This window comes from Ornithorhynchus anatinus, chromosome 2 (genome assembly GCF_004115215.2).
Source record: "Ornithorhynchus anatinus isolate Pmale09 chromosome 2, mOrnAna1.pri.v4, whole genome shotgun sequence".
Taxonomy (NCBI): Eukaryota; Metazoa; Chordata; class Mammalia; order Monotremata; family Ornithorhynchidae; genus Ornithorhynchus; species Ornithorhynchus anatinus.
In genome coordinates, this window is record NC_041729.1 from 5,026,770 (window position 1) to 5,052,804 (window position 26,035).

Below are 26,035 nucleotides of genomic sequence, written 5' to 3' on the forward strand. Positions count from 1 at the left end.
ACGGTAAGCGCTCGGCCAGTGCCGTCGTCATCGCTACCTCCTGTTAAGCGCCTACTAGTCATCCGGCGGCTCACCACGTGCCGAGCGCCGTTGTAAGCGCCGGGGGAGATAGAAGGTCATCGGGTCGCGGAAGCGGAGCGGCCCGTCGCCCGGCCCCGGGGCCCGTGCCGTGGGGGCCGCGCGGCGCCAGTGCTGTCTGTGGGGCGCTTGGCCGTGTGCCGAGCCCCGGGCCAAGCGCTCGGGAGGGGACGAGACGACCGAGGGCGGTAGACGCCATGACCGACGGCTCCGAAAAGCAAACTGGGCTGCACTTCCCTCCTCTGCTCCTCCCGAGCGGCTCGGCCTACTAGGGGTTACCCTCCCACCCCCCCCTTCGGCTGCGAGATGGGGCTTCCGAACCTGTTCTCCCTCGCATCCTCCTCCTCCTCCTCCTCCCCGGTGGTATCTACCGAGCGCTTGCCGGGCGCGGAGCGCCGTACCGGGCGCTTGGGAGAGCACGGGCGTCAACGGACGGTTTAACGGAGACGGACGTTAACGTAGCCGGTCTGTTAGGCGTCGGGGACCCTGTACTACGCCGTGGGGTCGGTGGAGGCCTCCCCCGACCGCGCCCTCCTCCCGCTCCCTTCTGCGTCGCCCCGACTCGCTCCCTTTCTTCATCCCCCGTCCCAGCCCCCCTCCGCTCACGTCCACGTCCGTTAACATTAACGTCCGTCTCCCCCGCGAGACTGTGATACCGATAACGATGGCATCCGTTAAGCGCCCGCGAGCGCCGCGCCGAGCGCCGCCCCGCGCGCCGGGGGAGACGCGGGGCCGTCGGGTCGTCCCACGGGGGGGCTCACGGCCTCCGTCCCCGTCCGACAGGTGAGGCGAGCGGGGCACGGAGAAGTGAAGCGGCCGGCCCGAGGTCACGCGGCAGACCCGCGGCGGAGCCGGGATTCGAAGCCGCGGCCCCGGACCCGCGAGCCCGGGCTCCGGCCGCTGAGCCGCCCCGCCCCTCCGCGAGGTCACGGGTTCCAACGCCGGCCCCGCCGCCCGGCCGCCTCGTGACCTCGGACGAGCCGTTTCCCTCGCCTGAGCCTCGGCTCCCTCATCTGGAAAACGGGGGTGGAGTCCGGGAGCCCCACGGGGGACGGGGACCGCGTCCGACCCGATTGCCTCCCGTCTCCCCCAGTTCTTAGAGCGGCGCCTAGCCCGTAGTAAGCGCTTAACGAACTCCCCGATCGTCGTCCCGATCCCGTCCCCTCTCGCCGCAGATTCGATGGAGGTGAAGCCCATCATGACGAGGAAATTGAGGAGACGACCCAACGACCCCGTCCCCATCCCGGACAAGAGGAGGAAACCCGCCCCCGATATCCTTTCCCAACGCCCCGCGGCGGCTCTCGGACGCGACGTCGTCCTCCCGGGCCGTGTCCGCCGAGCGCCCGCCGCGGAGTCTGGGGGTCCCGTCCCCGCCCGCGGCGGGCTTCCGGTCGGGACGGGGGAGGGCGACGCCGAGGCGAGCGACCCGGAGGGTCTCGAGACGCGCGCGTGAGAGACGGCGGTTGGGCCAGCGTCCCGCCCCCGAGGATCCCGGCTCTACGGGCGGACGACGCCCCGGACGGGGGAGGGAGCCGATTCCGGCCGCTCCCGGCCGGATCGGTCAGCCCGCGGTCGGTCCGGCGGCGGTCCGTCGTATTCGCCGAGCGCTCGCCGCGTGCCCCCGGCGCTGTACGGAGTGTGAATTCACTCGGTGGTAGTTATCGGGCGCCTACTGTGTGCGGGGCACTGGACTGAGCGCTCGGGATGGACAGATCGGTAACAGATAGAGACGGTCTGACGGACGTGCGCCGAATATGAGAGACGCCCTCCCCGCCCCCGACGGGCTCCCGGTCTAGAGGGGGAGACGGACGTTAATAATAACAGTGATAACGTTGGTGCCTGTTAAGCGCCTACTATGTGCAGAGCGCCGTTCCGAGCGCCGGGGGAGATACGGGGTCATCGGGTCGTCCCCGTTTTCCAGACGAGGGAACCGAGGCCCGGAGAAGCGACTCGGCCACGGTCACGCGGCTGCCGAGCGGCGGAGCCGGGATCCGGACCCACGCCCTCCGACTCCCGAGCCCGGGCTCTCTCCACCGGGATTCTCTACAGAATCACGGGGGTTATCCGGTGGGTGCCCGCTGCGGGCGGAAGGGGGTGCCGAGCGCCTGGGAGAGGACGGCACGGCGGCGTGACAGACGTGTTCCCTCCCGGGGACGAGCCGACGGGCCGGGGGAGGCGGCGGCGGCCAACAGAGGTCGCAGCCGGAGTGGTGGTGTTCGGTCGGGGCCGCCGGGGTGCGGAGCGCCGCACTGAGCGCTTGGGCGACGCCGCAGAAAGGCCCCCCTGCTTTCAGAGAGCGGCGAGAGGGCTCCGCTCTCCAGGAGGAGGTGCGGTTCGGGTCTCGGACCGGAGCCGCTGCCCAACGGTAACGCCACCGCTGCCGTTCGGGAAGCGCTCGCCGCGTGCCGGGCACCGTACTGAACGCCGGGGTGGGTCCGAGCCAGTCGAGTCGGCGTGGCTCCGTGGGAAGAGCCCGGGCCTGGGAGTCGGAGATCGTGGGTTCGAATCGCCGCCCGGCGGCCGGGTGACTTCGGCCGAGTCGCTTCGCTTCTCTGCGCCTCGGTGACCTCGTCCGGAAGACGGGGATGAGGACCGGGGGCCTCGCGCGGGACGGCCCGATGACCCTGTATCGACCCCGGCGCTTAACACGGTGCTCCGCCCGTAGTAAGGGAAGCAGCGTGGCTCCGTGGGAAGAGCCCGGGCCGGGGAGCCGGAGGTCGTGGGTTCGAATCTCGGCTCCGCCGCCCGTCGGCCGGGTGACCGTGGGCGAGTCGCTTCGCTTCTCCGGGCCTCGGTTCCCTCATCTGTAAAACGGGGATGAAGACCGTGAGCCTCACGGGGGGACGACCCGATCAGCCCGGATCTTCTCCCCCAGCGCTCACGACGGTGCTCTGCACGTAGTAAGCGCTTAACCGATACCGACGTCATTATTATTATTATTATTATTATTAGTAAGTGCTTACCGTATACCAACGTTAGTATTATTATGAAGTCGGACGCGATCCCCGTCCCACGCGGGGCTCCCAGTCTCGATCCCCGTTTTCCCGACGAGGTCAGCGAGGCCCGGAGAAGGAAAGCGACCGAGGTCGGACGGGTCGGGAGCCGGGATTGGAACCCAGGACCTTCCGACTCCCGGGCCTGGGCTCGATCCGGGAGGCCACGCCGCTTCCCGGGGAGGAGGAGCGGGGAGTCGCCGGCGGGGCGGGGGGGGCCCAGACGAGGCCGGCGGCTTCGGCTCCTCAACCTTCCCCGCCTCCTCGGCTCCCGAGGAAACCAGGTGGGAGAAAGCTTTCCCGGGGAGAAGTCGGAGCCGCTTTTGAAGATCTCCCCTCTAGGCCAGAAGCTCGTCGTAGGTGGGGAACGTGTCCGTTAATTATTACGGGAAGCAGCGTGGCTCGGCGGAGAGAGCCCGGGCTCGGGAGTCGGAGGTCGGGGGTTCGAATGCCGACTCGGCCGCCCGTCGGCCGCGTGACCGTGGGCGAGTCGCTTCCCTTCTCCGGGCCCCGGTCCCCTCATCTGGGAAACGGGCACGAAGACCGGGAGCCTCACGAGGGACGGCCCCGTATCTCCCCCGGCGCTTAGGACGGCGCCCTGCACGTAGGCAGCGCTTAACGGATACCGACGTTACCGTTACCGCTGTTACTCCGTCGTGCCTTCCCAAGTGCTCGGTACGGTCCTCTGCCCGCGCCGAGCGCTCGGCGGGTACTCCGCTGTGTGACCGCGGGCGAGTCACTTGGCTTCTCTGTGCCTCAGCGACCTCATCTGTAAAATGGGGGTGAGGACCGTGAGCCTCACGGGGGACGGCCCGATGACCCCCGCGTCTCCCGCGGCGCTTAGGACGGTGCTCCGCGCGCGGTAGGCCCCCGACGGATGCCGACGTTATTACGACTGGCCGACTGACTGACTTACACCCAGGCTCTCGGGCCAGCCGGGACGTTCCGTCTCGGAAGGATAGGCGGAAGATCGTATTTCGGACGACTCCCTCCGCGAGTCGGCGAGGACCTCTTTCCCTCCGATCCGCCTCCGTGTTCCGAGCGGGATCCGTCGGGCGCCTCCCGCGGGTCCGACGCCGTTCCGAACGCCGCCGTAGAGGCGGGTTAATCGGGTCGGGGCTCGGCAGGCCAAGTGGGAGGATGTGCTCGTCGTGGGCGGGGAACGGGTCCGGTGGCTCTTGTACCGTGCTGTCCCGAGCGCCCGGTGCAGTGCTCCGCGCCCGGTAAGCGCTCGGTCAGCACCATCCACTTGTCAGCTGTGGGACCGGGGGGCGGGTCGCTTCGCTTCTCCGCGCCTCGGCGACCTCATCCGGAAAACGGGGATGGAGACCGCGAGCCCCGCGTGGGACCCTCTGATCGCTTTATATAATAATAATGTTGGTATCTGTTAAGCGCTTACTATGTGCCGAGCACCGTCCTAAGCGCCGGGGTAGACACGGGGGAATCAGGTCGTCCCACGTGGGGCTCCCGGTCCTAATCCCCATTTTACAGATGAGGGAACTGAGGCACGGAGAAGCGAAGTGACTCGCCCACAGTCACACAGCCGACAAGTGGCAGAGCTGGGATCATATCTCCCCCAGCGCTTAGAACGGTGCTCTGCACGGAGCGAGCGCTTAACAGGTGCCGGCGTTGTTGTTATTACCATCGGGGAGGAGGAGGATGCGAGGGAGAACAAGGTTTGGAAGCCCCGTCTTGCGGCCGAGGATCCCGAGGGCCGGAGGAAAGGAGCGCCTCGCCCGAGTTCGGGTAGCCCAGCCGGGGTTAGAACCCGGGTCCCCCGGCCGCGTGGATCCCCCGTGGGCTAAGGGGGCCGGCCCCTTCCCTTCGGATCTCGGCGGGGGGGGGGGGATCCCTGTCGGACCCCGCTCTCGTTCCTTCGTCCCGTCAGCGCGGCTCAGCGGCGAGAGCCCGGGCTTGGGAGTCGGAGGTCGTGAGTTCTAATCCCGGCTCCGCCACCCGTCCGCCCTGTGACCTCGGGCGAGCCACCTCGCTCCTCCGGGGAAGGGGATTTAAGACCGTGAGCCCCTCGTGGGGTAGCCTGGTGACCCTGTCCCCACCCCGGCGCTTAGGACCGTGCTCGGCACACAGTAAGCGCCTAACAGATGCCGTCGTTATTAGTATCCGTCGGGCGCTCACCGTGCGCGGAGCCCTCCCCCAGCGGGAAGGTCTCCAAGAATCCGGAGGTCTCCGGGAGGCAGATAATAAGACTGTCGGTATCTGTTAAGCGCTCGCTATGTGCAGGGCACCGTTTTAAGCGCCGGGGGAGATACGGGGGTCATCGGGGTTGTCCCACGGGAGGCTCCCAGTCTTCAGCCCCGTTTGACAGATGAGGTCACCGAGGCCCAGAGAGGCGACGTGACTCGCCCGCGGTCACACAGCTGCCGAGTGGCGGAGCCGGGATTCGAACCCGTGACCTCTGACTCCCAGGCCCGGCCTCTCTCCGCTGAGCCCCGCCGGGAGATGACCCTCGGCTCTTCAGCCGGCCCTGAGGAACTTTCCAGAAGCGAGCCCTTCCGAAATGCTGTCGGGTCCTTCGGCCGTACTGGCGAAGCGGCGGGGCCTAGTGGCTAGAGCCGGGCCGGGGAGGCAGGAGGTCACGGGTTCTAATCCCGGCGCCGCCGCCTGACCTCGGGGCGAGTCACCTCACTCCTCCGGGCCTCGGCGCCCTCCGCCGCGTTCGCTCGCGTCTAGCCCCGGCGCTTGGAAGGGCACTCGAGCGCTCGGCGCGTACCGTCGAAGCGGCGTGGCTCGGTGGGAAGAGCCCGGGCTTTGGGGTCGGCGATCGTGGGTTCGAATCCCGGCTCGGCCGCTTGGCGGCCGGGTGACTTCGGGCGAGTCCCTTCGCTGCTCTGGGCCTCGGTGACCTCGTCCGGGAAATGGGGATGAAGACTGGGAGCCCCGCGTGGGACGGCCCGACTCCTCTGCGTCCGCCCCGGCGCTTGGAACGGTGCCCCGCACACAGTAAGCGCTTAACAAACGCCGACGTTATCATTACCGTCGGCGTCGCCTACTGAGCGCTCGCGGCCTGCGGAGCGTTGGGGGGCGGCGGGGGGGACAGTGCGGCGGTAAACGGGGACCCCCGCCCGCCCGTCCCCCCCCCCCCCCGCACCGCCTGTCCGCGTGCACACGCGCACGTACGTGTCGCGGCTCCGGGGGCTCCGCTCCGGAGACGACCCGTTCCTTAATTCCCGGGTACCCCAGCTGAACTACCTGCTCACCGACGAACAGATCATGGAGGATCTGCGGACGTTAAATAAGGTGAGACTCCCCCCCCGCCGCCCGGGGAACGGCGGCGGGGCCCGACCCCTCGGCCGATCGCCCGCGGGGGGCGAGCCGCGGCCCCGGGCGCTCATCGCTGTCGTTACCGTTGACGGTAATCTACCGAGCTCTCGCCGGGCGCGCAGCGCCGGACCGAACGCCCGGGAGGGGACGCTGCGGTAGAGTAGGTCGGAAGGGAAGCGGCGGGGCTCGGGGGAGGGAGCCCGGGCTTGGGGGTCGGAGGTCGCGGGTTCGAATCCCGGCTCCGCCGCGTGACCTCGAGCGGGCCGCTTCACCTCTCTGGGCTTCGGCGACCCCGTCTGGGAAACGGGGACGGAGACCGCGAGCCCCTCGAGGGACCGACCTCGTCGCCTTGCGTCTACCCCGGCGCTTAGAACGGTGCTTGGCCCCGTAGTAAGCGCTTCGCAGATCCCACGGTCGTTGTCATTCCCTGCCCGCGACGAGCTGTCGGCGTAGATGCGTTCATTCGGTAGTACTTATCGAGCGCTTCCTATGTGCAGAGCGCCGTGCCGAGCGCTCGCAGTGGACGGATCGGCCACAGAGAGAGACGGCCCCTGCCCTTCGACGGGCGCACGGTCTAAATCGGTCCGTGGCGTCGATGGTGCGCGGGCCGCCGCGCTAACCGCTCGGGGGAAGACGCCGGAAGGGATTGGACGGACGCGCCTCCCCGCCCGCGGCGAGCTCTCGGGCTAGGTCCGTCCGGCGGCGGTGTCGATCGAGCGCTCACTGGGTGCACGGCACCGTACCGAACGCTTAGGGGAGTCCGGCGCGACGGAGCCGGGAGGCGCCTTCCCCGCCCGCGGCGAGCCTCCGGTCTAGGTCGGTGTCGGTGCTGTCGAGCGGGCGCTTCCTGGGTGCGGAGCGCTGTGCTCGGCGCTTAGGAGAGTCCGGTTCCACGGGGCCGGTAGACCCGCGCCCCGCCCCCGACGAGCTCCCGGTTTAGACGAGGCGGTCGGCGGAATGCAGCGAGCACTGACTGTGCGCGGAGCGCCGTGCCAAGCGCTCGGGAGAGGCCGGCGGGGCGACAGCGACGCCCCCGCGGCGGGGTTGCGCGGCGGGGGCGGGGGGGGGGGAGCCCCTCGCTTGTCTGGTTTTCGGTACTCGGTGGGCGCTCACTAGGCGTCCGACCCCGTTGCGAGCGCCGGGGGTTCTAGGAGGCGGAAGCCGCCGAGGGCGAGGGCCCGCTCGGTAGGGGGACGGCACGGCGCTCGGCGCGGGCCGGCGCCCTGGACGCCGGCGACCCGGCTCCCCGGCGGCAGCGGGTTCGAAGCGCGGGCCGCGAACCGCTTCCCGAGACGGGGACCTGCGCGGCCTCTGGGACCGTCCCTCACGTTGCCCTTTTTATTTTATTTTTTTCTTGCCAGCTGAAGTCACCCAAGCGACCAGGTAAGCGCGCGGGGCCTCCGCCCATCGTCTCTTCCTCTCCTCCTCCTCAGGATCAGAATCCCCCCAAGTAGCCGCTCCCGGGGACCGCTCCCCGCCCCCGCTCGGGAGCCGGACCCCCTTTCGGTCTCTGCTGCTCTCCGGCGGGTTTTCTTTCCTTTTTCCATTCGGACCTCTCCCTTCGCGGTGCCCGGGAAACGGTCCCCGAGGAAGGGAGATCTGACCGGCGAAGGCTTCGAGCGCGGATCAGAAGTCTGACTTCCTCTCTCGTCGGTCGTTGGTATTTAGCGAGCGCTTACCGTGGGCGGAGCACCGCGCCGAGCGCTTCGGAGAGTCGGGGGGCCGTGGGTTCCGATCCCGGCTCCGCCGCGCCACCCCACCCCGGGCGGGTCGCTTCTCTTCTCTGGGCCTCGGTTCCCCCGTCTGGAGAACGGGCATTGAGACGGGGAGCCCCGGGTGGGACGGGGACCGTGTCCGACCCGATTTGCTCGTCCCCCGCCCCGGCGCGTGGCACGGCGTCTGGCACGCGCTAAGCGCGTAACAAAGACCGTGATCATTATTAACGGCGGATTATGGGAGACCCACGTGGGAGAGTAGAACGCGACAGCCCGACGCGTTCCCTAGTGGATAGGCCGGGGGCCTGGGAGTCTGAAAGTCACGGGTTCTGATCCCGGCTCCGTCACTTGTCAGCTGCGTGACCTCGGGCCAGTCACTTCGCTTTTCTGGGCCTCACCCCCCTCATCCGCAAAACGGGGACGAGGACCGTGAGCCCCACGCGGGACGGGGACCGTGTCCAGCCCGATTATGGGGAAGCAGCGCGGCTCAGTGGGGAGAGCCCGAGCTCGAATCCCGGCTCTGCCACTCGTCAGCTGTGCGACTGTGGGCCAGTCACTTCACCTCTCTGGGCCTCGGTCCCCTCATCTGGAAAACGGGGGTTAACCGCGAGCCTCACGGGGGACGGCCCGATCCCCCTGTGTCCCCCCCCCGGCGCTCGGAACGGTGCTCGGCACGTAGTGAGCGCTTAACGGATACCAACGTCATCCTCATCTCCTATCCGCCCCAGCGCTCGGAACGGTGCCCGGCGCCGAGCGAGCGCTCAAGGGATTTCCAGAATCGGAACCCGGGCTTGGGAGCCAGAGGTCATGGGTTCGAATCCCGACTCTGCCGCTTGTCAGCTGTGTGACTGTGGGCGAGTCACTTGACTTCTCCGGGCCTCGGCTCCCTCATCTGGAAAATGGGGATGAGGACCGTGAGCCCCACGGGGGACGGCCCGGTGACCCCGTATCTACCCCGGCCCTCGGCACGGTGCTCGGCACATAGCGAGCGCTTAACGGATACCAGCGTTATCGTCATTACGATCGTCACTCCCCGCCCGCAACGGGCGGACGGTCTCTTATACCGTAAGCCCCGTGAGCCGCTCCCGGGGTCCCGCTTCCGAGGGCGGGGGCCGCTCATCCGGCCCCGGCCGGGCCCCCCCCCCCCCCCCCGCCCATCCCGACGGTCGGTCGCCGCCGTCTCCGCTCCCCCCCGCCGCGGCCCCGGGACGGCTCGCCTCGTGCCCTCCGGCGACGGGAGAGAGCCCCGTTTCCCTCCGCTTCGGGGGGGGGGTCTCGTCTCCCCGCCGGGACCCCCCGCCCCCCGGCGGGTCGGTGGGTGGCCCGGCGACGGGGGAACGTGGCGCGCGCTGACCTCTCGTCCCGTCAGCCTCCCCGTCGTCTCCGGAGCACCTGCCCGCCCTGCCCGCCGAAGCCCCAGCCCAGCGCTTCGAGGCCCGGATAGAAGACGGCAAACTCTACTACGATAAGAGATGGTGGGTCCCGCCGGCGGGGGGAGGGGGCGGCGGGGGGAGGGGGAGAGGGCCCGCCCGCCGTTCGCGAAGGACCACCCCCCCCCCCGGCCCCGGGTGCGAGAGCCCGGGCTCGGGAGGCGGAGGACGTGGCCCCGATCCCGGCTCCGCCGCCGGTCCGCCGCGTGACCTCGGACCGGTCACTTCTCTGGGCCTCGGTGACCTCATCGGTCACGTGGGGACGGAGACCGTGAGCCCCACTGGGGACCACCCGGTCGCCCCGTATCTATCCCGGCGCTTAGAACGGCGCCGGGCGCCCAGTAAGCGCTTAACGAATACCGTCGTTATCGTTATCGTTGATAATCCCGGGTCCGCCGCTCGTCTGCCGCGTGACCTCGGGCCAGCCGCTTGCCTTCTCTGCGCCTCAGTTACCCCGCCTGTAAAACGGGGATGGAGACCGCGAGGCCCCGCGGGGGACGACCTGATTATCTCGTACCTCCCCGGCGCTCAGAACGGTGCCTGGCACGTAGTAAGCGCTTAACAAGTACCATCGTTGCCATTGTTATCATCGTTAATGATCCCGGTTCCGCCGCTCGTCCGCAGCGTGACCTCGGGCGAGCCGCTCCCCTCCTCCGGGCCTCGGTTCCCTCGTCTGGAAAACGGGGACGAAGGCTGGGGGCCCCACGGGGGCCGACCCGATGACCCTGTCTTCCTTCAGCCGTGTTTATCGAGCGCTTACGCCGTGCGGGGCACCGTACCGGGCGCTTGAAGTGGACGGTCGGGCAACAGATGGAGGGACGGCCCCCGCCCGACAACGGGCTCCCGGTCTGAACGGGTTCGTACCTACGCCCGGCGCCGAGAACGGTGCTTGACACGTGGCAAGCGCTTAACAGAGACCATCCTCGTGATTAAAATTATCCGTAGGTCAGCTGTGAAAGCCGACGGACCGTCGGCACTAGTTTTCTTCCTTTGCCCCGCCTAAACATTAGCCGGATTTAGAGATCGGGCGGCCCGGCGAACCGGAATCCGGCGGCGCGACGGACCGTCGGGCCCCCGGCCGGAGCCCGCGGGCGGGATCCCCCGTTGGGAGGAATTTTCGCTCGTTCAGTCGCGTCTGTTGAGCGCCGACCACGCGCACGGCACCGTACCGAGCGCTCGGAACGGGCGGTTCGGCAGCAGGTAGAGACCGGCCCTGCCCGACGGCCTGCCGCCACTGGGTGGCAGGGGACGATCGCGCTCTCCGGCTTGGGAGGAGCGGACGGGAAACGCGTCGGATACCGCGGGCCGAATAACCTTTCAAGACCGAGCCCGCACCCGCCGGGGGCTCGCGAAGAAACGACCGTCCGTCCGTTCGGTCGGTCGTGTTTAGTGAGCGCCTACCGTGCGCGGAGCACCGTACTGAGCGCTTGGAAAGGACAGTTGGGCCGCAGACGGAGACCGTCCCTGCCCGCCGACGGGCGCGCGGTCTAGGAGCGGGGGGAGGCGGACAGCCAGACGAGTACACGGGCATCGACGGCATCGATAGAAATGAATCGAATTAGAGACGTATATATGCACGTGAGAACAAGTAAACGGGCGCTACTGTAAATAAGCGGAATTATCGGTACGCGCTTGTATAGCAGTAATTGTGGCATTTGTCGAGCGCCTACTACGCTGCAGAGCGCTCTTCCAGCGCCGGGGGGAGATACGGGGTCGTCGGGTTGACCCACTTGAGGCTCACGGTCCTTATCCCCGTTTCGCGGAGGAGGGAACTGAGGCCCAGAGAAGTGAAGTGACTCGCCCGAAGTCACACGGCTGACAAGTGGCGGGGCCGGGATCCAGACCCAAGACCTCGGACTCCCGAGCCACGCCGCTCTCTCTCCCCTTTCCCTTCCGACAGTTCAGGCGGCGCGGCCTAACGGGTGGAACTCGGGCTGGAGAGTCAGAGGTCATGGGTTCTGATCCCGGCTCCGCCCCTCGTCTTCTGCACGACTCGGGGCAAGCAGCTTCGCTTCTCTGTGCCTCAGTTCCCTCATCTCTAAAGTGGGGAATGAAACCGTGAGCCCCACGTGGGACGGCCTGATGACCTTGTATCTCCCCCCCTCCCCCCCCACCCAGCGCCCAGAGCAGTGCTTGGCACACGGTAAGCGCTTAACAAATACCACCATTATTATTATTATTATTATTATCATTAGAGCCCGAGCTTGGGAGTCAGAAGGACCTGGGTTCTAATCCCACCTCTCTCTCTTCTGCTGTGGGACTGCGGGCCTCAGTTCCCTCATCTGGAAAATGGGGATTAAGACTGTGAGCCCCACGTGGGACAAGCACTGTGTCCAAGCCACTCATCCCGTACCTACCCCAGCGCTTAGAACAGTACCTGGCACATAGTAAGCGCTGAACAGGTACCATCACTGTTGTTATATTCCTTATTTAATAATGCCGGTATCTGTTGAGCGCCTACTACGTGCAGGGCACCGTTCTAAGCGCCGGGGGAGGTACAGGGGGATCGGGTCGTCCCACGGGAGGCTCGCGGTCGATCCCCATTTTACAGATGAGGGAACTGAGGCCCAGAGAAGCGAAGCGACTTACCCACGGTCACTCGGCTGGCAGGTAGCCTGGCTCAGCGGAAAGAGGTCATGGGTTCGAATGCCGGCTCGGTCACTCGTCGGCTGTGTGACCGTGGGCGAGTCGCTTCGCTTCTCGGTGCCTCGGTGACCTCATCTGGAAAACGGGGACTAAGACCGGGAGCCTCGCGTGGGACGACCCGATTCCCCCGTGTCCACCCCAGCGCTTAGGACGGTGCTCGGCACCTAGTACGCGCTTAACAGACACCAGCGTCGTCATTATGAAGTGGCGGAGCCGGGATGCGACCTCGTGACCTCTGACTCCCGAGCCCGTGCTCTTTCCGCTGAGCCACGCTGCTTCAGATAGCCACGCTGTTTGATACATGGTACCGCCTTCTGTTTTTCTTCGAACAGTTAGGGCACCTCTGTGGACAGAGCCGATCTTCCTCCGTGCTACCTCATAATTTTAAGGGTGTCATCGCGATTGGCTGGCGACACTACCAGCCGACGAAATATCATCCTCTCGCTGGATTTTTCTGGTCTGTTTCTTTTGACTAAATGTGTGATTTTTTTTCGATTTCCTTCCCGGATCAGTTTATGTTCTCGGGGAACCCCGTCGACCTGAAAGTTGAATCCCGCCGCGTAAGGGGCAGCGTGGTTTAGCGGGCGGAGCCCGGGATGGGAGTCGGGAGGACCCGGGTTCTAATCCCACCTCTGGCGCCTGTCCGCCGCGTGGCCGCGGACGGGTCGCGACGCTCCTCTGGGCCTCGGTTTCCTCACCCGGAAGACGGGGGTTGAGAGGGTGAGCCCCACGTGGCGCCGGGACTGCGCCCGACCCGATCGCCCCGTGGCGCCCCGGCGTTCAGTTCAGCGGCTGGCACGTAGCGAGCTCTTAACAGGTACCACGGTGACCGTTTTCACGGCCCCTGGCTTCCGGCGAGTGCTCTTCCAGATGCTTTTAACCGGTAAAATGGGTCCGAGATCCGAAAAGAGGGCCCCCAAAGTGCCCGGGCTTGACTCGGGCACGGGGACGCGTCGATCCGCACCTCTGGAGGACGGGGCCTGCCTCTCCTTCTCCTCTCTTCCTCTTGCGTGGTGCGACTCTTAAGGAATCCCGTGACTTCTTTAATAGCCTGGCTTCTATTTTGATGGTCAGCAAGAACTCCTCTGCGAAGAAGCCCCGATTTTAAAACAGCGGACCCAGAGCGGCGGGAAGCTGCTCCTCCCTTCCAACGCATTCAATCCGGAGCTTCCCGGGGAGCCCCCAAAGTGACGGAATCCGCTCGTTCTCGGGGAGCCCCAAGCCCTCGGGCCGGGTCCGGGCCCCGGGTCGTCGATAAGCATCATCTCAGAATGGTCACGCGAGAAGCAGCGTGGCGTAGTGGCTGGAGCCCGGGTCCGGGAGTCAGGAGGTCCCGGGTTCTAATCCCCCCTCGGCCACTTGGCTGCTGGGTGACCTTGGGGGAGTCACCGCTCCGGGCCTCAGTTCCCTCGCCTGCAAAACGGGGATTGAGACCGCGAGCCCCACGTGGGTCAGGGACCGGGCCCAACACGACTCGCTTAGAGAAGCAGCGCGGCTCAGTGGAAAGAGCCCGGGCTTGGGAGTCAGGGGTCATGGGTTCGAATCGCGGCTCTGCCACCCGTCAGCCGCGTGACCGTGGGCGAGTCGCTTCCCTTCTCCGGGCCTCGGTTCCCTCATCTGGAAAATGGGGATGAAGACCGGGAGCCTCACGAGGGACGACCCGACGACCCCGTATCTCCCCCGGCGCTTAGAACGGTGCTCGGCACGTAGTAGGCGCTTAACAGATGCCGACGTTACTATTATCCACCCCAGTGTCCAGCGCGGGGCCTGGCACTTAGGAAGTGCTTGACAGAAACCACAGTTATTACGATTTCACGGGCTTCCCTTTGGTTCTCCCGCCGCCGCCACCGTCCTTCCCGGAAGGAGGAGTTGGCGGGAGCCCCGGTTGCGTGTTACGTTATCCTCTCCCCGGCGCGTACCTACGGTGCCCCGCACGCGGTAAGCGCCCAACCGTTCCGATTTCTCTGCGCCTCAGTTCCCTCATCTGTAAAACGGGGATTGAGACCGCGAGCCTCACGGAGGGACAACCTGTGACCATATATCTAGCGCTTAGAACGGTGCTTGGCACGTAGTAAGTGTCCCGTCCCCCCCCCCGTCCCCCCCCGCTTCTAGACTGCGAGCCCGTCGTGGGGCGGGGATCGTCTCCCTCCGTTGCCGGGCTTAGTACGGCGCTCTGCACGCAGTAAGCGCTCGATAAATACGCTCGGTTGAATGAACGAACGACGGATCGATGGCGTCGCGAGCCGCGGTTTCCCTTAGCAGTGAGCTGCGTCGCGGACGGCGCGTTTCTGCCTCGTCCTCGACCACCCGGGGGGTTTTTCAGCCGAGCGGGGGAACCCCTCGAGCCGTCCGGCCTATTTATTGAGCACCGACTGCGGGCGGGGCCCTGCCAAGTTCAGGTCAGCGGAGTTGGCGGGCACGTTCCCCGCCCCCACCGAACCCGTCGTCTAGAGCGGGAGACGGACATCAATCTGATAAACAATTTAGAACGTGTAAGTTCTGAGAGACGTCGATAGGGCGGGGAGGTGCGTTTAGGAGCTTGGATGGGAGCGAGACGTAATTAATCCCTCTAACATTCGCCTCCTGGAAAGGAGTTTTTTTGGCTCTCTGTAGCTAATCGGTATGCCGATAAGGGAGACATTTCCACGAAGCGTCAGAACCTCTCGGCTCTGGGGTCGACGGGGCAGAACGGGGATCCGTCCCCCTCGGTCCTCCCGTGTTCCTTCTCCGAGGGTGACACCGGGGCCTCGGAGAAACCGGGTAACGGTCGCCCTCTTAGTCGTAATGATAACAGTGTCGGTATTTGTTATGCGCTTACTATGTGCAGAGCACCGTTCTGAGCGCTGGGGTAGACGCAGGGGAATCAGGTCGGCCCACGTGGGGCTCACAGTCTTAATCCCCGTTCTACAGGTGAGGAAACCGAGGCCCAGAGAAGGGAAGTGACTCGCCCAAAGTCACACAGCTGACAAGTGGCGGAGCCGGGATTCGAACCCCTGATCTCTGACTCCGAAGCCCCTGCTCTTTCCACTGAGCCACGCTGCCTCTCCAGGGTTCACCGAGAGTCATCCACCCTCACGCTTAGACGACAGCTGGGCGTTGGGGAGGCGCCCGCCAGGTGCCCGGCGCCGTACTAAACGCTGGGATCGATACGGGCAGGTGGGGTCGGACACGGTCCCCGTCCCACGTGGGGCTCACGGTCTCCGTCCCCATTTGACCGGTGAGGGAACCCAGGCCCGGAGAAGGGAAGTGACCCGTCCGAGGTCACGCAGCGGCCAGGGGGCGGAGCCGGGATTAGAACCCAGGTCCTTCCGACTCCCGAGCCCGCTCTCCGTCGGGCCGTGCTGCTTCTCTAGGGTTCTGGCGTAATGATGATGACATCCGTGGTGCTTGGTAAGTGCTTACTCCGTTCCAGGCACCCTGCTAAACGCTCAGTTCTGACAGGCCCTGTCCCGCTTAGGCCTCATAATCTTAAATATCCTCCTCGGTGGTATTTGTTGAGCGCTTACTAGGTACAGAGCACTGTCCTAAGCGACCGGGAGAGGACACTACAGCCGAGTAGGTAGACAGTAGGAGGGAGAACGGGTTTTGAATCTCCGTCCCGTCCGGTGAAGGAACTGCGGCCCAGAGAAGTGAGGTGACCTGCCCAAGGTCACGTAGCCAGCGATTGGTAAAGGCTGGATTAGAACCCAGGTCCCCCGACTCCCAGAGTTAACGGGATGGAGGGGGCGCGGTTTGATTCTGTTTATCTCGATTCTGTTTATCGCCGTCATTCTCGTCCGTCCGTCTCCCCCGATCAGACCGTGCGCCCGTCGGAGGGCGGGGACCGTCTCTATCTGTTACCGATCTGTCCATTCCAAGCGCTCAGTCCAGTGCCCTGCACATAGTAAGCGCTCAGTAAATACTATCGAATGCGGGAACGAATGAGCCGGGCGAGCCGAACCCCCAGCGGGCCCCCCCGGGAAACAGAGCCCGGACCCGGGAGTCAGAAGGTCGCGGGTTCTAATCCCGGCTCCGCCCCCCCCCCCCGTCTGCCTCGTGCCCCCGGGCGGGTCGCTTCGCTTCTCGGTGCCTCACTTCCCCCGTCTCTAAAGCGGGGCATGAAGCGGTGAGCCCCCCCGTGGGACACCCCGATGACCTCGGATCTCCCCCGGCGCTTGGAACGGCGCCGGCCACGCAGTAAAGCGCTCGACGACCACCACCGGCGCGATGAAGTGCGACCACTGACGCCTCAGAAGGAACCGTCCGTCGCCGCGGGCGGCTTGCGGGCGGCTCTGGGCGGGTGGGAGGAGGAGAAGCCCCCCGGAAGCCGCCGCTGCCTCCGAGGTGTCCGCCGTCCCTCCGCGTCCTTCGTTCGACCCCCTTCTTTTAAACGTCCCGGCCGTGTTTCGGCAGGTACCACAAGAGCCAGGCCATCTACCTGGAATCCAAAGACAACACGAAGATCAGCTGCGTCATCAGCTCCGTGGGAGCCAACGAGGTGAGAGGGTCCCGATCGACGGGGCGATTTTCAGCGCAAAATGCCGCCCGGGGGAAAAGCGGGGACGCGGGGGCGACGACGACGGGAAGCGGCGTGGCTCCGCGGGAAGAGCCCGGGCCCGGGAGTCGGAAGGGCAAGGGTTCTCGTCCCGGCTCCGCCACTCGTCCGCCGTGTGACCCGGGGCAAGCCGCTGCTCCTCTCTGCGCCTCGGCGCCCTCGTCTGGGAAATGGGGAAGGAGGCCGCCAGCCCCACGGGGGAGAGGGACTGGGTCCGACCCGATTGCCTTGTATGATGATGATGGTGGTTGTCGAGCGCTTAGTGTGTGCCAAGCGCTGTTCAGAGCGCTGGGGGAGATACAGGGTCATCAGGTCGCCCCACAGGGGGCTGACGGTCTTCACCCCCATTTTACAGATGAGATCACCGAGGCGCAGAGAAGTGACTCGCCCACAGTCACCCAGCTGCCAAGCGGCGGAGCCGGGATTAGAACCCCCGACCTCCGACTCCCGAGCCCGGGCTCTCGCCGCTGAGCCGCGCTGCTTCTCTGTCCCAGACCGCTCCACCGAGGAGCGACGGAAGGCGGGATTAGATAGAGCCCAGGTCCCCCCGACCTCCAGGCCTGTGTTCTGTCCACTGCCTCATTTCTCAGATCGGTGCTGGGCACCGTACTGAGTGCTTAACAAATGCCATTATCGTCATCGTTGCTATTAATTAAGCACGTGCCATGGGCCAGGCGCTCTGAGCTCATCGTGGGCCAGGACCGTGTCTGTGGTTGGAGAGGCGGCACGGCGTAGCGGTTTGAACCTGGAGGCCGGAGGACCTGGGTTCTAATCCCGGCCCCGTCGCCTGCCTGCGGAGTGACCTGGGGCAGTCGCCTCACTTCTCTGGGCCTCGGTGACCTCATCTGGAAAATGGGGCTCAAGACCGGGGGCCCCGTGTGAGGCGGGGCCTCTGTCCAACCTGATTAGCTTCTGTCTACCCGCGGTGCTTAATATTATTATCGCCGTTACTGGTAAGGGTAATAAATGATGAAATCGCATCCGTTAAGAGCTTTTCGCGTTCTAAGCGCTGGGGTAGATATTCGTTCATTCGGTTGTATTTGCAGAGCACTGTACTAAGCGCTTGGAATGGACAATTCGGCAACAGATGGAGACCGTCCCCGCCCGACGATGGGCTCGAGCCCGTCAGTGGGCGGGGACCGTCTCTATCTGTTGCCGATTTGTCCATTCCAAGCGCTTAGTACAGTGCTGTGCACATAGTAAGCGCTCAGTAGGTACTGTTGAATGAATGGGGGAGACGGACGACAAAACAAGTACAGACCAAACGGGTTGGACACAGAGCCTGTCCCACGTGGGCCTCGCACTCTCAAGCCCCATTTTACAGATGAGAGAACTGAGGCCCTGAGGAGTGAAGTGACCGGCCCAGGGTCACACAGCGGACAAGTGGCGGAGCTGGGATTAGAACCCACGACCTTCTGCCCCTCAGGCCCGGGCCGTAGCCGCTATGCCGGGCTGCTTTGTTATTCTCTCTGCCCCAGTTACCTCATCTGTAAAATGGGGGATAAGACCGGGAACCCCGTGTGGGACAGGGACCGTGTCCGACCTGATTAGCTTGTATCTCCCCGCGGTGATTATCGTTTTCGTTCTTCCGTGGGCCTCAGTTACCTCATCTGTAAAATGGGGAATAAGACCACGAACCCCACGTGGGCCGGGGACCGTGTCCGACCTGATTGGCTTGTGTCTCCCCACAGTGATTATTATTATTATTATTATTCTCTGGGCCTCAGTTACCTCATCCGTCAGATGGGGAATAGGACCGGGAGCCCCGTGTGCCCGGTAGAAGAGAATCTAACGACAGACAGACACGTTCCCCGCCCCCAGTGAGCGCACAGTCTAGAGGGGGTGATTCGGCTCAGCTCCCTCGTATCCCCTGGGCGCCGACCGTGTGCGGGGCACCGTAGCGAGCCACTCGGAAGCCCGCGGGGAGATGGGTCGTGGCGGCCAGCCCTGGTTCTCAGCGTCCTTTGCCCCGTGTCTCTCCCGCCCCCGTCCCCCTCCTCAGATCTGGGTGAGGAAGAGCAGCGACAGCACGAAGATGAGGATCTACCTGGGCCAGCTTCAGCGCGGGATCTTCGTCATCCGCCGACGCTCGGCGGCGTGACCTGAGGGCGCCGGGCCTCCCTCCACCCTTTTCTAATCGTTTCTGCTTTATTTTTGTCGGGGGGGGGGGCGGGGGGGATTTTTTTATGATCGTTATTTTCTTAAGGAACTGACCCTCCGAGAGTAGGTGTCCGTAAACGGTGTCACGGGGTTACCGGATTCGGCCGGGCCCGGTTTCCGGTTGCGGTCCCCCACGGCTCCCTCCGGGCCCATCCCTGGGCCGGGATCCACCTTGGGGAGTGGGTGCGCGGGGATTTTCCAGGGACCGGAAAACGTGGGCGGTTTGCCCGTCGTCAGAGAGCGGCCCGTCTTTTGTCGCCGCGAAGCGGGAGGGGCCCCCTCTAGGCTTTCTTCCGTCCTTTCATTTCTGGAAGACGCTCGGTCACGGGGCGACGCCTCCCCTCAGTGAGCCGGCCACGCTCTCTCCCCCGCAAGGGGTCGGGCCGGAGGTCCGAGGGGAAGGAGACTAACGCGACCGGGGGCGGGGGAGCGGACGAGCGGCCAGAGATCGGCTCGAGATTCCAGGGGAAGCTGGGGAGGAATCCCTCCCGTGCCAAAGTCGCCTTCCTCATTTCCCCACCAATAAGGACAGCCGACGGGTTCGGACCCTCCGGGTCAGGCTGCGGAAATCGGGGGGGGTTCCTTTCCGCGCGGACTTCGGTTCCGCCGGAGGTCCAGGGTTTGCGGTCCGTCCCCTAATCTGCCCGCGAGGCGATTTCCCCGGCTCTCCGAAAGGAGAAGAGGTATTTGCCAAAGGCTCGATTAACCGCTTCCCGACCTGGGTAATAAGACTCCGCTGGTTTTTCTATCTCGGCCATCACGTGGGCGCGCGGGTGGGTGTCTGCGGGGGTGATTGCGTGGACGTATCGTTCGTATTCGGGCGTACACCCAGACTGCGTTCGCACGTGCGTATACCTGTAATCAACGTGACGTTCCTTCCTGCGCCGACCGGGCGTCGAGGCTCTCCGGGGCCGCCTCCGGAAAGTTCCGGCGGAGGCCGGGCGGAAGCGAAACAAACGGTCAATTCTCGGCCTCCGGCAAAAGTGGATCTGGGCAGTTAATTCCCCCTCAACCCCCTCTCAGTTCTCCGCCCCTTTGGGGAACCGGAGAAAACTTGGGTGGTAGTCCCCCTCGACTCCGGCCCCTCCGCAGGAGTCCGTCCGGCCGTTCCTCCGACGAGCTCACGCTTGGTCCGCCCCCTCTCCGACCCGTTGTCACGAGGGGGTGGTTGACTTCGAGGCGCTCCCTCCTCTCTGGGTCTCGAGGGAAAACAAAATGGGAGCGGGTGGCCGGACCACCTCATTCTAGTCCCTGCTGGGGGATTCCCAAGCCGAGACCTGTCCCCGCCCACCCCAGAGAAGGAGCTTCGAGGGTCAGGTCGGGATTAAAAGCCACCTTTTCCGATCTTCTGTGCGTGGCGTTTGCTGGGCCCCCCCGCTCTTATTTTTTCCGGCTCCCGGAGAGGTTTTGACAAACAGAACCGCTTCTCTGCTCACCCTTTCCTCCTCCCTCTCCTCCTCTCCTTCCCCCCCATCCCCACACATTGCACGGCGGGGTGGTCAAGTGACGTTCCGGGGGCGTCCAGGCCACGCGGAGGGTTAACCGCCCATTTGGAGGATATCGGCCGTTGGGGCCGGAGCGGGAGGAGCCTTTGGGCCGGCAGAGAGCGTCCGGCTCCGGAACAGTCTTTTGGCCACGAAGGGGGACGGACCGTCTCGACCAGGCAGTCGGCAGGTTCGGGGGAGCGGCGGAAGGGGGCGGAGGGTGGAGAGAGTGGATTCCGTGGCGGGAAAGGACCCCGCAACGGGAGTTTGGCTCTACCTCACGCCCCCCGATCTAGCCGTCTCCCGGCCCATCCTTGGCTCGGAGCGGGGGCGGCGGGGGAAAAATAATCTCACCTCGCAATTCTTGGCACGGGGCGGAAATCTCCCACCACCAGCCGATAGCTCCGCCGCATTCGTATCCTTGAAGGCCGCTACGGCGGGAGGGGTGTCGGGGTGCCCTTTTAGACCCACGAACCACCACCAAGTTAATTTCTACCAGAGGTCTGTGGGTAGACTTGGCCTACGCACGACCCTCAGTCCCGCAGGAAGAAGCCCCTTCTCTCTACTAGCGGAAGATACCTTTGCGGTGGTGGTCTTTTAAGATAGGTTGAACACTCGTGTGTCTTCCTTGTTCCCGCTGAGCCGCCCCCAACTCCTCTTCATAACAAGTTGGGTATTTGACGAGCGCTTACTCTACGCCACCCGCCGTACTAAGCGCGGGGAAGATGTGGTGCAACCAGATCCGATACCGGTCCCTGTCCCGGTCTAACCTGTTTGCAGATGAGGAAACTGAGGCACAGAGATGGGGAGCGACCGGCCCTAGGTCATCCGGCGGGCAAGAGGCACAGCGGGATTAGAACCGGCTGTCCCAGCCGCCGAGCCCGGGCTCTTTCCGCTGGGCCGCGCCGCCTCTCCGCTGCCGTAACCTGGAAGAGGGTAGAATTTCGACCGTCGCACTCACCTGGGCGGTCCCTTGATGAAAATCCGAGGCTGGATCTCTGTCCCACGGACCCTGGCTGACGTTCCAGGAGGTTAAATTATTTTTAATCGAAAAGCCGGAACAGACCCATCCGGGCCCCAAAGGTGCCGTTTTTGGCCGGCCGGGCTAGGGATCGGATGTACGGACAACTCCCTCGGCGGAGAGAGACCGTTTCAGAGTTGCAGCAAGGGTTCAGAGGCGGAAAGAGTCGCTAGGCTTTGGAATTAGGAGAAGGACGGCACTTCCTTGTTTGGGAGAGGGGAGAGTTTTCCTCTTGAGGTCCAACCTGTTCCAAATGTGATTCCCGAGGTCTTTGCCGCACGCTTCCCGTGCGCAGAGCGCTCGGGAGAGGACGGTATAGTCGGGAGCCACGATCCCCGCCCTCAAGGAGCTTAACAGCATCGGGCCTCCAAAAATACCAAGATGTTTGATTACGGAGTCCAGCCGGGGTCTTTTCCCACCAGAAGCGTCCTCATGGTCCACGCTAGTGCCGACGGCCAGCAGGTTTCTTAGCACGTGGGACCACGACCTCCGGCCTTCTGTTGAATATTGAAAGTGCTCGACACACGGACATCCGGCTGTCGGCAGGGAGGGGTTCCTCAGAGACGGCTTGTCCGCGTGCTCCTTCTCGGTCCCGTTCCCCTGAAGTCCCAGTGCTTTTTTGGAGTTGCCTTCAGGCGGGCACGATACTTGCGGGAGGTGGGCCGCATTTCGAGCCCCACGGTTGGGGCCAAGTGCTGTTTCACTGGAGAGATTTGGTCTGTGGTGGTTTTTGATATACTGCCTGTTCTCGCGCAGTTGCTCTACTTTTCTGCATAACTCAGGCAACGTTAAAACAGTGGCGGGGCTATTATGCGAGTCGTATAGCGACTAGGTCTAGTAAGGGGAGGAGGTGAAGAGGAGAGAGCCCCCGCTTTCGGCGCAGGGACCGATCGTGACTGTCGACTGCCGTAGTCTCCCTAGTGTTTTGTAAGGTGCCCTGCCCGTACCGAGTGCTCGGTAAAGCCACTGGTTGAAAGGAGAACGAAAAGGAAGGCGTTTAAAACAGCGTCCCGTACTTTTATTGTACTCCCCCGAGTCCCATCTTCGATGCTGTGTGTTGCACCCCCTCCGTGTCGTCTCATCTTCACCGTTCCGTTCCTCTCCGCCATGGTTGGGTGGGTGTCTATCCCGGTTTACGACTATTTGGCATTTAAAAAAAAAATCTTTAATTTCCTTCTCAAATTGGGTTGGGGCGATGGTGCGAGTCGGCGTGGCCTGCGGAGCGTCGGGTTCGGTTGTGAAGGCGGCGGCCGATTCCCTATCCGAGAGGGAGGCCTGACAAGGTCGAGGAGGATTTGGGCAGCCTCCGCGACTGGAACGAAGTTGGAATTTAGCCAGGGAGAGAGAGAGATCCCATCCCCGGAGCTCGTTCTGTTCAATAACTTCTTCCAGCTTGGATTTTTCTGTTCATCACTCTCTCCCTACCCCGAGGCGTTCTCCTCGGACTTTCTTGTCGGCCGGGATTTTGGCGTCTCGGGAGAGGCGAGGCCCGTTGGTCTAGGACGGGCCGAGACTCGGGTCTCTCCGGATTGGCGGGGTTGTCGAAAGTCACCTCCGGGGCGCCTTGTGGGGTCGGGGTCGGAGACGTCTTCCTCGGGCCCGGAATCCGCCCGAGAAGACTCTGGACCGGCGGGGTCCAAGCGGACCGAGGACGGGCGGACAGCGTCGCCAACGAACGTGGAGTCCGCTGGCCAGACGAAGGAAGTGGGCAGGACAGAGGGATCGGGCTCCGATGGCTACGGTGCCGGACTTCCCCAAATTTCAAACCGCTGCGACCGGATGCCGCAGTCCTTTGCGACAGATGGTGACTGTGGACCGTTGAATGAACTCCGTGACATCGTGTGACGTCACTCTGCGAAGGCAGATGCCGATGTAAAAAGTGTAGATCTTTTATGGAAAAATAAACTTTTTTGAAACGCGGGGTTTTGGGTCTGAAACGGACGTGGAGATGCCTCCAAATTAGATTTTGTGTGTGCGCCCGCGAAGGCGGTGGAGCCCCGTGGAAGTCACTTCGCTGCTCTGGGCCTCGGTTCTCTCGTGACGATTTGATACCCGTTTTCCCTCCACCTTGGGATGCAGTGTCGCCTAGTGGGAAGAGCCCGGGCCTGGGAGTCAGAGGTCGTGGGTTCTAATCCCGGCTCCGCCACTTATCAGCTGTGTGACTTTGGGCGAGTCGCTTCACTTCTCTGGGCCTCAGTTCCCTCATAAATAATAACGTTGGTATTTGTGGAGCGCTTACTAGGTGCAAAGCACCGTTCTAGGCTCTGGGGGGATGCAAGGTGATCAGGTTGTCCCACGTGGGGCTCGGTTTTTAATCCCCATTTTACAGATGAGGGAACTGAGGCCCAGAGAAGTTAAGTGACTTGCCCCCCAGTCACCCAGCTGGCAAGCGGCAGAGCCGGGATTCGAACCCACGACCTCCGACTCCCAAGCCCAGGCTCTTGCCACCGAGGACGAAGACTGAGCCGCACGTGGGACAACCCGATGACCGTGTATCTACCCCGGCGCTTAGAACAGTGCTTGGCACAGAGCACTTAACAGATACCATCGTTGGCCTGTCTACTGCGTGACCTTGGGCAAGTCACTTCACTTTTCTGGGCCTCAGGTGCTATAGGATGGGGATAAAGATTGTGAGCCCCGTGTGGGACAGGGACTGTGTCCAGCCCGATGATCGTGTCTAGTACAGCGCCTGGCACATAGTAAGCACTTAACAAACACCGTCAAAAAACAAAAACCCCAAACTGGGTTGCAGGAAGGTTGGTGAACTCTCGATTTTCCTCCCCTCCCAGGTCAGGGCTTGGAGACGAAAGCCGACGGCTTGGAGACTGCAATTTCCCGGCCTCGGCGAGCCCTACCTAATAATAATCATCGTGGTGGTAGTTAAGCCCTCGCTACGCGTCAAGCACTGTCCTAAGCACTGGGGTCGATCCAAGCTCATCAGGTTAGACACAGTCCCCGTCGCACATGAGCCTCACAGTCTTAATCCCCATTTTACCGAGGCATATAGAGCGAAGGGATTGTCCAGAGTCACACGGCAGACAAGTGGCAGAGCCGGGACTAGAACCCGGATCCTTCCGTCTCCCAGGCCAGGACACCGTTCTTTCATTCAGTCGTATTTATTGAGGGCTTACGGTGCGCAGAGCACTGCGCCAAGCGCTTGGAACGGACAATTCGGCCACAGATAGAGACGATCCCCGCCCGACAACGGGCTCACGGTCCAAACGAGCCCCGCAGCCTCCTCCGCCTCCTCCCCGTGTCCTGCGTAGCAGCATCGTATAGGAATTCATTCCCCCCGAGATGCAGAGAAAACTGGGAAGAGGAGCTGAGTGAGTGGAACCGTCCCCCACCGAAATGCAAGGCCGCCTCTGAAAATACCATCGGGGACATTTGCACGGGGAACCAAAGCGACACACGACACGTAAGAAGCGCTCCGTCGTCCTTTTTTAGATTCTGTGGGCTGGAAAGCGGCATGAGGTGATTTGGGAGAAAGCGTGGGAATTCTGGCCTACCCCTGCTCTTTCGGGGGGGTCACGTTTTCTGGTGGGTAAAGAAAGAAGGGGCGGGGGGGGGGGGGAGGGAGGGCGGAGGAGTGTGGCCCAGTGGAAAGAGCGCAGACGTAGAGACCCGGATTCTAATTCCGCCTTGGCCACCTGCCCGCCGTGTGTCCTCGGGCAGCCCGTTTGACTCCTCTGTGCCACTTTCCTCCGTGGTAAAAATGGGATTTTACCACGGAACAGGGTGGCTTAGTGGATAGAGCCCGGGCCTGGGAGTCCGAGGCCGTGGGGCCTGATCCCGGCTCCGCCCCTTGTCTGCCGTGTGACCTTGGGCAAGTCACTTAACTTCTCTGTGCCTCAGTTACCTCATCTGTAAAAATGGGAATTCAAAAACGTGAGCCCCACATGGGACGATCTGATCGCCCTGTGGCTACTCCAGCGCTTGGAACAGTGCTCTGCGCATCGTGAGCACTTTACGAATACCGTAATTATTATAATTATTATTATTTCAAAACCCGTCCCTTTCCATTAGGCGGGGACAGGGACTGTGTCTGATCTGATTGTATTGAATCCATCCCAGTGCTCAGCACAGTGCTTGATACGCGGCAAGCACCTAACAGATATCACCACCGTTTTCATTCTGTTCAACCTCTTCTCCACAAATTATTGAGTGTACTTTTCCCCATATTTCTGGGGAGGGGGTGTTGGTCACCATCCTTAATTTTTATAATAATAATAATAATTACGGTATTCGTTAAGCGCTCAGTAGGTGCCAAGGACTGTACTAAGCGCTGGGCTGGATACAAACAGATCAGGTTGGACACAGTCCCTGTCCCACGCGGGGCTCCCGGTCTTCATCCCCATTTTCCAGATGAGGTTACTGAAACCCAGAGAAGTGAAGTGACTTGCCCAAGGCCACACAGCAGACAAGTGGTGGGGCCGGAATTAGAACCCGTGACCTGCTGACTCGCAATCCCGAGCTCGGGCCACTACGCCACGCTGTCCCTCCAAGCCTTCAATGTGGCCTTCAAGAGTCTTTTTATGTTGGCTTTTACTGGGACGTCTAATTTATTTATGGTATTTATAAGAAGAATGATGGTGCCGTGGTGTTTGTTAAGCCCTTCAACGTGCCAAGCACTGTCCTGAGCACTGCGATCGGGATAGGATCATCAGGTTGGACACGGTCCGAGAGTCTCCG

General features: G+C 63.5%; 1 protein-coding gene across 1 annotated transcript in view; it reads left to right on the forward strand.

Annotated features, from left to right (window-relative positions):
* SUDS3 (SDS3 homolog, SIN3A corepressor complex component) overlaps window positions 1-23,280 on the forward strand; it is a 27,127-nt gene extending 3,847 nt beyond the window's left edge. Inside the window, exons 3-8 of the mRNA XM_029057647.2 lie at window positions 1,172-1,349; window positions 6,268-6,329; window positions 7,715-7,736; window positions 9,438-9,543; window positions 16,537-16,621; window positions 18,681-23,280. Of these exons, the coding sequence (XP_028913480.1) occupies window positions 1,172-1,349; window positions 6,268-6,329; window positions 7,715-7,736; window positions 9,438-9,543; window positions 16,537-16,621; window positions 18,681-18,779 (552 nt within the window). The 3' untranslated portion in view covers window positions 18,780-23,280. The remainder of the gene's footprint in view (window positions 1-1,171; window positions 1,350-6,267; window positions 6,330-7,714; window positions 7,737-9,437; window positions 9,544-16,536; window positions 16,622-18,680) is intronic.
* Window positions 23,281-26,035: the final 2,755 nt, after the last annotated feature.